This window comes from Boleophthalmus pectinirostris, unplaced genomic scaffold, assembly GCF_026225935.1.
Source record: "Boleophthalmus pectinirostris isolate CB_2022bp ecotype Guang Dong unplaced genomic scaffold, ASM2622593v1 HiC_scaffold_1, whole genome shotgun sequence".
Lineage (NCBI taxonomy): Eukaryota > Metazoa > Chordata > Actinopteri > Gobiiformes > Gobiidae > Boleophthalmus > Boleophthalmus pectinirostris.
Window position 1 is genome coordinate 2,738,366 of NW_026570970.1, and position 12,308 is coordinate 2,750,673.

General features: G+C 45.8%; 1 protein-coding gene across 1 annotated transcript in view; it reads right to left on the reverse strand.

Annotated features, from left to right (window-relative positions):
• Positions 1-476: 476 nt before the first annotated feature.
• Positions 477-12,308, reverse strand: part of LOC110156248 (radixin-like) — a 31,232-nt gene continuing 19,400 nt past the window's right edge. The window contains 7 exon segments of the mRNA XM_055148890.1: positions 477-925; positions 2,327-2,485; positions 2,968-3,060; positions 3,141-3,301; positions 4,352-4,482; positions 9,733-9,896; positions 11,891-11,987. Of these exon segments, the coding sequence (XP_055004865.1) occupies positions 761-925; positions 2,327-2,485; positions 2,968-3,060; positions 3,141-3,301; positions 4,352-4,482; positions 9,733-9,896; positions 11,891-11,987 (970 nt within the window). The 3' untranslated portion in view covers positions 477-760.

Sequence of the window (12,308 nt, forward strand, 5' to 3'; positions counted from 1 at the left end):
TTATAATTATGACTTTTAAACTCATAATTATGACTTTTAAACTTATAATTATGACTTTTAAACTCATAATTATGACTTTTAAACTCATAATTATGACTTTTAAACTTATAATTATAACTTTTAATCTCATAATTATGACTTTTAATCTCATAATTATGACTTTATGACTTTATAGAAGTTTAATGCCACACTGCGGGACACTGTAGACAAAGCAATGACATCTCCATAGAGACCAGAGAAGTTGAACAATTCTCTGATTTGTGAATTAAAGTTCAAAAAGACCAAACAGGAAGAGGAGCTGAGTTTTAGCGAGAGCAGAGCACGTGTTCTGTAGGTCGTCTTCTGCATTATCCTTGTCAAATGTTTTTTAAAATTCATTTACTGTGGTGATCTCATCCTCAGAGAAACACTGGGACTATTTTATAATAATTACACTTTCATTTGCCTTAAGAAATGAACAAAGACTTGCCCCATAATGAATAATAACAAAGTCTTTGTTTGTGATTTCTTAAGTGCAGCTGCGGTTCGACGACGGAGGAACCACAGATTTCTGCAGAACAGTTTTCTAGAAAACAACAAAATCATACAACAATAACTTTCATTATGTACAAAAAATCTGAACAGGGACAGTCTGAAGCCAGGAGAATACAAAATGGAGCCCAGTCATGACTTGTTTTTGCATTAGTGCTGAGTCAGTGAGCGGAGGAGACTTCAGGCAACAGGAGACGTTTAGAGAAGGAGACGGGGGAGAGGGTGAGGGTCACATGGACTCGAACTCGTCCACCCTTTGCTTGGTGTTGCCCTGGCGGATCTGCCTGAGCGTCTTGTACTTGTCTCGTCCGGCGCGCACGTTCTCGGCGTGGAGCAGGTCGTTGTGGGTGCGTTTGGACGGATCCCGCGCCGCCTCCAGGTCTGAGCTCAGAGCCTGAACCACCACAGACACACACAGGTTTATGTACGTAAACACACTACAGGTCAAAATGTTTAGAACACACTCCCTTTTCCAGTTATTTATTACAGTTCAAGTTGTGCAAGTCCAGTGAAGAGCTTGAAATGGCACAAAGGTAAAAACTGAACAGACAGAGGTAAAAAAAAATGATAAAAGAATAAAACACAAGTCCAAGTTCTGCCAAAACCACCTCAGAAAAAAAGAGCAAGATGGTAAAGTTTGAAAACCTGGAGTGTCCAGCAGCAGCACAGTGTCCAGATTTAAACCCCAACTGGTTTGATATGAACTGGACAGAACAGAAGCAACCGACAAGTGCCACACAAAACTTCTGCCACAGACTCAAGAACTCACAACATTTGTGTTGTAAAAAGAACAGCCACGAGTGAGTTCAGCTCTTCTATCTGACAAAGGTCGACACACGTCAATCTAAAGTTTAGAATATGTTTTGGTTTATAAAGTAATTTATTTTTCAACTCAGATTGCTTATTTATTCTATGATTTCATTTTAGAGCAATGACACAATAAACAGTAAAAAAAAAATGGAAAAAGTGTGGTGTTCTAAACCTGTTGACCAGTAGTGTAGATATGAAGTAAATATGAACATATAGAGTAAATATAAACAAAAGTAAGTAAGTTTTTTATTTATATGGCACTTTTCACACACATTTGTCAAAAGAGTCTTTACACTTCATTATTCACACAAACTGGTGGTGATAAACACATTGTAGCCACAGCTGCCTGGGACAGACTGACAGAAGCGCAGCTGCCATCTGCACATCGGCACCACTCTGCACACACACACACACACACACACACACACACACACACACACACACACACACACACACACGCACGCACACACACACACACACACACACGCACACACACACACACACGACACACACACACACACACACACACACACACACACACACACACACACACACACACACACACACACACACACGCACACACACACATGCACACACACACACACGCACGCACGCACACACACACACACACACACGCACGCACACATGCACGCACGCACACACACACGCACACACACACACACACACACACACACACGCACGCACACACACACACACGCACACACACACGCACGCACGCACGCACACGCACACACACACACACACAGCACACAGACACACACACACGCACACGCACACACACACACACACACACACACACCACTTTCATATTCGGCAATGTGGGTGAAGTGTCTTGCCTAAGGACACAATGACAGTTTTTACAAATGGCGCCCCCCAGTGGCTCCTTGACTTGTTTTTCTTACTGATAATATTTTAAGAAATAAAACATGAAACACAAATAATGTTGTAAATAAACCCTGTGTACCTGTAGCTCCCTCCGGCGGCGGCGCTGCTCCCTGTGCCCGTCTCTGCCGGCGCTCGGTGGCTCCTCGCTCGGCTCTTCAGTCGGCTCCGGGGCCGGAGGAGCCACGGCCGCCTTCAGCTCCTCACGAGTCTTCTCCAGATCCTCCTGAGCCGACAGGGCCTGAGGGGAGACCACAAGCCCAATCAGATCTGCACTCGCTGATGTTTAAAAGTAGAGACGGGCCGATATATCGAGCCGATATTTGGACTTATTAGCATATTTACTATCGGTCTTAAATCTCAAGCACAGGACGATATTTTGTTTTTATTCAATCTGTGACTAACACTCCTGTCGTAAAGGTTTGTGGTAAAACAGGGTCTGGGGTTTTTAAATTACATCATTGGGGAAAAAGATTCAATATTTGTTCTAAATATCAGCCCAAAAATATCGGCAGAGATGATCGGTGATTATCAGGTGCTCTGGATTCTGAACAATCAGCATCGGTCATGAAAAAAAATCAGTCGATCCCTATTTAAAAGTAAGATTCTGATTTGATAATTGCACAAACTCAAACAGCCCTTTCTCTTCACTCTGCTCAGATCCTTCAGGTCTTTTTCTGCTCAGGTCCTTCAGGTCTGGAGGATCTGAGGAGCAGGTCTGACCTTGTGCTGCCACTCTGACGCCTCGTCCTCCTTCTTCCTCTTGGCCTCCTCCAGAAGAGCGATCTTCGCCGTGAACTCGGCCAGCTCCGCCGCCTGCGGGTCACAGAGCGCCGTTACTATTTTATCAACACGAGTGCATTCTGGCGGCGTCCACCAGGGGGAGCGCGCGTTACCAGCTGCTCCTGCGTCTTCTTCTGGTCGGCGGCCTGTTGCGCCAGCGCCGCCTTGGCCTCCTCCGCCGCCTGACGCTCCCTGTCCAACCGCTGAGCCTCTTCTGCCGCCCGACTCCTCTCCTGCTCCAACTCCAGAGCCCGACGGGTCTGCTCCTCCAGCTCTAACACACACACACACGTCTATTACACACACACACATACACACACACACACACACACACTAATATTACACACACATACACACACATACACACACATAAACACACAAACACACACACACTCTCTCCTGCTCCAACTCCAGAGCCCGACGGGTCTGCTCCTCCAGCTCTGAACACACACACACACACTAATATTACACACACATACACACACACAAATATTACACGCACACACACACACACACATATAAACACACAACACACACACACACACACACGTATATTACACACACACACCACACACACACACACATAACATACACACACATACACATATATTAGTGAAGGTGTGTGGAGTTTAAAAACACAGTGGACCACTTCCTGTATCTCCACATGATGACATCACAGGGTGGAACAGTGGGTGGTTTTCAGTTTGAGGGAAGGGCTCAGTGTAAATGTGCAGGTTTTGTGCGTTAAACATGTGAATGAAACAAAAACACAGCTCCAGCTCTGTGTGTGTGACGAGGAAACGACACGAGAACAGATCAGAGAACAGTTTACAGAACGTTCTCCAGAGTTCTCCAGAGTTCTCCAGAGTTCTCCAGAGTTCTCCAGAGTTCTCCAGAGTTCTCCAGGGTTCTCCAGAGTTCTCCAGAGTTCTCCAGGGTTCTCCAGAGTTCTCCAGAGTTCTCCAGGGTTCTCCAGAGTTCTCCAGAGTTCTCCAGAGTTCTCCAGGGTTCTCCAGAGTTCTCCAGAGTTCTCCAGAGTTCTCCAGAGTTCTCCAGAGTTCTCCAGAGTTCTCCAGTTTCCAGAGTCCAGTTCTCCAGGTCCAGAGTTCTCCAGAGTTCTCCAGAGTTCTCAGTTCTCCAGAGTCCAGTTCTCCAGAGTTCTCCAGAGTTCTCCAGAGTTCTCCAGAGTTCTCCCAGAGTCTCCAGAGTTCTCAGAGTTCTCCAGAGTTCTCCAGAGTTCTCCAGAGTTCTCCAGAGTTCTCCAGAGTTCTCCAGAGTTCTCCAGGTTCTCCAGAGTTCTCCAGAGTTCTCCAGAGTTCCAGACCTTTCTGAGCTTTGTGCGTCTGCTCCTCGATCTGCCTCAGTCTCTCCATCAGCTCTCTCTTCTCCCTCTCCATCCTCTCCCGGTCTCTCTCCGCCTGCTCCCGCCGCCGCTTCTCACTCTCCAGCAGCGCCCTGCGACGACACACACACACACACACACACACACACACACACACACACACACACACACACAACACACACAAACACAAACAAACACAAACACACTGTCAGAGCGACGGACTGGGTGAAGAAGCAGACTGACGGAATGTGACGGACAAAACAGTGAAATAAAATCCCAGGATCATGTCGAGCGGGTCAATACGAACATTTAACTCTTTCCCCCGTGAAGACGACATTTGACGACCCTCCTTCAATCTTTAATGACGTTTTTTGACTCCTCCGCTGTTTCACTAAAGACGTGATTTGACGACCATTAGAAACAACTCGGTTTTTCACATGTAAACAGAGGCTGCGATCGGTCGGGGCCACTACAACCCACACTAGACTGACCGATAGGATTCAAGGATACGATTTTGCAGATTTTTTTCCTAAGTTACTTGAAGAAGTGAAGATTGTAGCTTCCGGAAAAAAACACAACACGAAACACATGCAATGGAAAGATTGTGGGGCTGCGGTGCACAGTTTCACAAATAATGAGGAGCGGATGTATTTTATGGATAAGTTTAGAGAAAGTGACTTTTATAGATTTCAAAGTGATGATGAAGAAGATTATAAAGTGGAAAACAGCGACAGCGACGGACTTTCGGAGAGTGAATCTTACGAAGGTGAGAATGTCGGTGATGCGTCTGTGTGGAGTCCTGCGATGTCCGAACAAACTATCGGGGGACTTTTACTCAATTATGAACCAAAATTGGGTTTCCAGAGATACCAAATATGTCTGTTTCAATAAAGTTCATGAGTGTGAAAATAATTTATAATCACTCATGGAAGTCTGTTTTCTTTTATGCAGTTATGCTCTATGGGCAGCTCAGTAATATATGTCTGGGTTGTTCCTAGTAGGCGTCCAGGGGGGAAAGAGTTAAAGGTTGTATGGAGGATTTTTTTTTTGTTTCAAATTGTCAATGAAAGATTAAAATACCATTACAGAGACGCAGCAGCTTTGTAATTATGATGACCAAAAAAAAAAAAGAATGAAAATCTATCAACTGTAGATGTAGTGAGGCCAGATAAACATCAGCCAATAGAAAACGAGGCTCCCTCATTTTCTATTGGCTGTTAGGTTGTCAATCAAACTCCCTAGTGTAACTGACTCGTCGGAGCGCGGGGATTATGTGGTTTACGCAGCGGTTCTTAGAGGCTTTTTCAAACTGACGCTTCCTCACATTTCGTACAAAGTTTGTTGAGACGGCGGACGAGAATCCACGACCAGTTCGCCGCAAAAGAAAGTCAGTTTTTGAGGTCGCTGAAAGAAGAAGAGAAGGAGAAAAGGAGCGAAGCTAAACTGAGGTGATTCTTGGAGATTCCTTCCAGTGATGGTGCGAATGAAACAGACGAAGGGTCTAAAAACTGACGCGTCGGTCGATAAATTACCTCTAGACAGGAAACTTCAACAGTAATTCTGAACGCGCACAAGGACTGTCACTGTATTTCTCTTAAAAAAATCCTCTATACAACCTTTAAGACCAAAATGACGAGGCTCACAGCAGCAGGTCCAGAGAGAGGAGGAGAGACAGTTCTTCAATGTAAAGTGGACCTGGAAGTGCCCCCATGCTCACTTCCTGTTCATCCATCCAGTTTCGTGACCCGGCCTCGGATAAAGCGTAAATGTGACCCAGGACACTTGGATATGTGCTCCTGAAACCGATACATATCTGATCTTTTGACATGTGACTTCAGTCCGAACGGCCAAAGTGCAGAGTCTCGTCAATGGAGGGGAAGCGAGGTTAGTGGGTTTATTCATATCTGGGGGGATCTCTGTGTTACGGCCCTTTAGTTCTAATTTGTTTTGTGTGATTTTGCTGAGCACTCCTGATTCCTGCTGCGGGAGTCCTGGCCCGTGATTGGTGGGGCATCTCTACGCCCACCTCACCTGCAGCCACCGCCCCCGACTTAAGGAGACGACCAGCACCTGTTCGGGCTGCTGGTCTTGGTGGTCAGTCTGCCATTTTGTGTTCGTGTGTGTAGTTTAGTTTAGTTCTGTTTTGTGCCTTTTTTGATTTGGTCACTTGATTCTGTTTGTGGGTTTCTGTGGTTTAATTTGGGGAACTTGTGTTTTAGTTTAGTGTGTGTCCCTTTGTTAATCACTCGTTTTGTGTAAGTCTGCGTGACGCCTTTTATGGCACAAAACTCAATTTATTCTATTGTTCTGTTTCCATTTTACATCTTGGTTTTATTTTTGTTACTTCCCTGTCCCTAGCAGAGCTGGGTCGTAACACTCTGTTTTCAGGACAAACTGAAGGAATCTTATCGGAATCGAGCGGTTTTTGAAGTGATTGCCAAAGAAATGTCCGAGCGCGGCTACGGTTGGTCCTGGCTCCAATGTCAATGAAAAATAAAGAGCCTGAGCCAAATCCAAGGAGGATAAAGACTCAAACAAACGAAGCAGCCGTGGACGTGTGAAATGAACATTTTACCAACAACTGGACAAGATTTTGGGAGACAAACTCAGAGTTTAGACGACTTCTATAAACACTGAGCAAGTTTGCTGTGCATGAGCGACACTTTTGGAGTTTAATGTTCACACTGGAGATCACAGACAAGTCACATTTAACTGGAAATGTGAACGACCTCTGAGGAAACTCATTTTGGCCGCTTGTATCCATCATCTCATCCTTTCGGTCATTACCCAAAGCTCATCCTAAATATGAGATAAACTGGTTCATGTCAAATACAGCTTTTACCGATAACAATAATAATGCAGATTTATTCTTAAAGGTTGTATGGAGGATTTTTTTGTTTTTGTTTCAAATTGTCATTGAAAGTTTAAAATATCATAACAGAGATGCAGCAGCCTTGGAATTATGATGACCAAAAAAAAAAAAAAGAATGAAAATCCATCAACTGTGGACGTGTTGAGGCCAGAGAAACATGAGCCAATAGAAAATTTTCGTGATTTATACAACGGTTCTTAGAGGCTTTTCCAAACTGTCACTTCCTCACATTTCGCACAAAGTTTGTTGCGACGGCCGACGAGAATCCACGACCAGTTCGCTGCAAAAGAAAGTCGGTTTTCGAGGTCGCTGAAAGAAGAAGAGAAGGGGAAAAGGAGCGAAGACGAACTGAGGTGAGATTGGAGATTCCTTCCAGCGATTGTGCGACTGAAGCAGACGAAGGGGTTGTTCTCAGTCCTTCGTCGGTCGCTAAATTATTTCTAGGCAGGTCACTTCAACAGTAATTCTGAACACACACTGGCTGTAAACGAGTGTGATTTCTGGAGTAAAGAGGCGGGAGGAGGAGATGTTTCTACTGAGGAGCTGTGGAGGAGGAAGGTGGTGTCACACATGCACAACATTTGGAAAAAGGACGGTCGCTGTATTTCACTTTCCTTAAAAAATCCTCTATACAACCTTTAAGTGCAAAAAAAAAACAGGCAGGATTGAGAAGAGAAGAAAAGCATTTGGGCTTTTCAGAATTTTACCACTGCTGAAGGCTTATAAATAAAATAAACTCAATTTGGAACTGGATAAATAAATACTCATAATAACGAAGTCATGTGTTCCAATAAGAACAGTGTAAACAGTGGGAGAGATGGAGACCATACATAGTGCAGTGCTGCCCTCTGCTGGTGTGGCTGTGTGTGTGTTTGTGACATAAGAAATTAATTTAATTTTTTTACAGAAATCCACTAGGAATATACATTTGAGAAATATTTGTTCAGTGAAAATGTTGTTTACTGAAATTTATATACGTAAATAAAGTTGATGAAATGATCTTTTATTGAACCTTCTGTTTAATATGGAAGATATTTGATACAATTTTATTTTAATTTGATCCAATAGATTTTTTCATTTTAAGTCCCGCCGATTCAGTTCCATTTACTTTTACTTCCTTGTCGTTTTGGTCTTAAAATATTCGTCTTAACTCGCTCTACGTGATCCTGGGGCTTTTATTTCGGTATTTTGTTTGTGGTCTCAGCTCCAAATTCGCTGCTGTAACTGGGAGCCTCGATGAGCCTCATTTGACTGAAACTGACACACTCCCTCAGTCCACGTCTTTCTACGGTCTATCATGTGAAATGTTTGTGTACTTCTCCATCAGTTTGTGTTGTGTTCAGGGTCGTTCACACCAAAGCGTCAAAAAACACCTTGACGTTTCTATTTGGAGCCTTTGCATTTGAGTTCAGACGCCCCCGACGCTCGTGTCTTTGACGCCGTGGACGAACGGGAGAAAAATACTTGATGCGCGTCCGTTGCCCTGGAAACAAGAGCCCGGTCCTGGACTTTACCCGAAGCAATGTCAGACCAGACTGAGAGACTTTAGTGTTTTTATGACATAAAACATCAGCGGAGGAAATCGACTCGACGACTGGAGCCAGTTTATATTTATGCTCCACTAATGACACTGGATCAGTCCCGGTCTAGTCCTGGTCTAATACCGGTCTAGTCCTGGTCTAATACCGGTCTAGTCCTGGTCTAATACGGTCTAGTCCTGGTCTATTACCGGTCTAGTCCTGGTCTAATACCGGTCTAGTCCTGGTCTAATACCGGTCTAGTCCTGGTCTAATACCGGTCTAGTCGTGGTTTAGTCTCGGTCTATTCAGGGTCTAGTCCTTGTTTAGTCCCGGTCTAGTCCTGGTTTAGTCCTTGTTTAGTCCTGGTCCGGTCCTGGTGTAGTCCTCGTGATCGTCTCGGTGATTGTGGTGTATATATTTATTCTCCGTTCATGTTTGTGGTTCTGGTTCTCGGGTTTTTCTTCCTGATAATAACGTCGCTGCGTCTCTGGATACTCGTCCCTGATTGGTCGACGCGGCGAGTCTGACGCGAAAAGTTCAGCATTTTCAACTTCTTGACGCTGACGCCTCGGACGCACGTCTTGACCGCTGACGCCAAAACGCTCAAGACGCACCGCGCTGACGCCGAAGACGCGCCGCAAAAACGCAGGACGCTGTAGTCGCGCGTCCACATCGACTTTACATAGAAACTGGACGCTTTGACGCCGAGGTGTGAACGAACCTTTACAGGTGAGATGTTTGTGTACTTCTCCGTCAGTTTGTGTTGTGTTAGAGGTGAGATGTTTGTGTACTTCTCCGTCAGTTTGTGTTGTGTTAGAGGTGAGATGTTTGTGTACTTCTCCGTCAGTTTGTGTTGTGTTAGAGGTGAGATGTTTGTGTACTTCTCCGTCAGTTTGTGCTGTGTTAGAGGTGAGATGTTTGTGTACTTCTCCGTCAGTTTGTGTTGTGTTAGAGGTGAGATGTTTGTGTACTTCTCCATCTGCTTGTGTTGTCTCTCCTCTCGGGCCTGGGCCTTCATCTGCTGGACCTCGATGGTGTCTGGTTTCCTCCTCCTCATGTAGAGCTCGTGGTTGCCCATGCACAGCAGCAGGATGCGCTTGTTGATCCTCAGCCGCGGCGCGAAGAACTCAAAGTTCTCACAGGAAAAAGAAGAAAGAAAGAAAGAAAACGTTGAGATGTTAGATGTTACAGGTGCTCAGGTCGGTTTCTTTTTCATTATTGTACGTCTGTAATGGTCACTTAAAGCTGCACTGTGTCACTTTTCTAGTGGAGGGTTCGTCAAAAGTTTTTTTTTCTCCATGGAGATGTTATTGCTTTGGCTGGAATGTTTCACAGTGTGGCATTAAACGGACCAAAACGGACTAAGATACAGGCAGACATGTTGAGGACAGACTGAGGACAGACAGAGGACATGTTGAGGACAGACAGAGGACATGTTGAGGACAGACAGAGGACAGACTGAGGACAGACTGAGGACAGACAGAGGACATGTTGAGGACAGACTGAGGACATGTTGAGGACAGACAGAGGACAGACTGAGGACAGACAGAGGACATGTTGAGGACAGACTGAGGACATGTTGAGGACAGACAGAGGACAGACAGAGGACAGACTGAGGACATGTTGAGGACAGACAGAGGACATGTTGAGGACAGACAGAGGACAGACTGAGGACAGACTGAGGACAGGTTGAGGACAGACAGAGGACAGACTGAGGACATGTTGAGGACAGACTGAGGACATGTTGAGGACAGACAGAGGACAGACAGAGGACAGACAGAGGACAGACGGAGGACAGACTGAGGACAGACAGAGGACAGACGGAGGACAGATGGAGGACAGACTGAGGACAGACAGAGGACAGATTGAGGACAGACAGAGGACAGACTGAGGACAGACTGAGGACAGACAGAGGACAGACGGAGGACAGACTGAGGACAGACAGAGGACAAACTGAGGACAGACGGAGGACACGTTGAGGACAGACTGAGGACAGACTGAGGACAGACAGAGGACAGACGGAGGACAGACGGAGGACACGTTGAGGACAGATTGAGGACAGACAGAGGACAGACTGAGGACAGACTGAGGACAGACAGAGGACAAACTGAGGACAGACGGAGGACACGTTGAGGACAGACTGAGGACAGACAGAGGACAAACTGAGGACAGACGGAGGACACGTTGAGGACAGACAGAGGACAGACTGAGGACAGACAGAGGACAAACTGAGGACAGACGGAGGACACGTTGAGGACAGACTGAGGACAGACAGAGGACATACTGAGGACAGACTGAGGACACATGACGACATGTTGAGGACACATTGAGGACACACTGAGGACACACTGAGGACACGTTGAGGACAGACAGAGGACACACTGAGGACACATTGAGGACACATTGAGGACACGTTGAGGACACGATGAGGACATGTTGAGGACATGTTGGGGACAGAGGACAGAGGACAGACAGAGGACAGACTGAGGACATGTTCAGGACACATTGAGGACAGACAGAGGACACGATGAGGACACGTTGAGGACAGAGGACAGACTGAGGACATGTTCAGGACACGATGAGGACAGAGGACAGACTGAGGACACATTGAGGACACATTGAGGACACGTTGAGGACATGTTGAGGACATGTTGAGGACAGAGGACAGAGGACAGACTGAGGACAGACAGAGGACACGATGAGGACACATTGAGGACACATTGAGGACACGTTGAGGACATGTTGAGGACATGTTGATGACAGAGGACAGAGGACAGACTGAGGACAGACAGAGGACACGATGAGGACACATTGAGGACACGTTGAGGACACGTTGAGGACATGATGAGGACATGTTGAGGACAGAGGACAGACAGAGGACAGACTGTGGACATGTTCAGGACACATTGAGGACAGACAGAGGACATGATGAGGACACGTTGAGGACAGAGGACAGAGGACAGACTGAGGACACGTTGAGGACAGAGGACAGAGGACAGACAGAGGACAGACTGTGGACATGTTCAGGACACATTGAGGACAGACAGAGGACACGTTGAGGACAGAGGACAGACTGAGGACACGTTGAGGACAGAGGACAGAGGACAGAGGACCGTGGCGTTCACTCACTGGAGCTTTCTTGTCGATGGGTTTTATGACAAACTTCTTGTCGGTGAAAGAAATGTTCCTGATCTCACTCCAGGGAAAACCGATCTTTGGAGACAACCTGAGACAAAAGACGGAGTTTAAAGGGTTTAAAGGGTTTAGAGCCTGAAACCCAACACAACATACAAGGTTTAAAGGGTTTAACGGGTTTAAAGGGTCTACAACCTGAGACACAACACACAGGGTTTAAAGGGTTTAAAGGGTTTAGATCAGGAGTCTCCAACCTGTAGCTCGGGAGTTACCAGTAGATCTTCACCTCCTTCCAAGAAACTCTCCAAACAAATTTCCAAATCATACATATTGTGCTGAATAACTCAAATTGGATTGATTAAATGTCGATTTCCTTTGTAACTGTGTCATTTTGATTTTGTGCACTGATTAC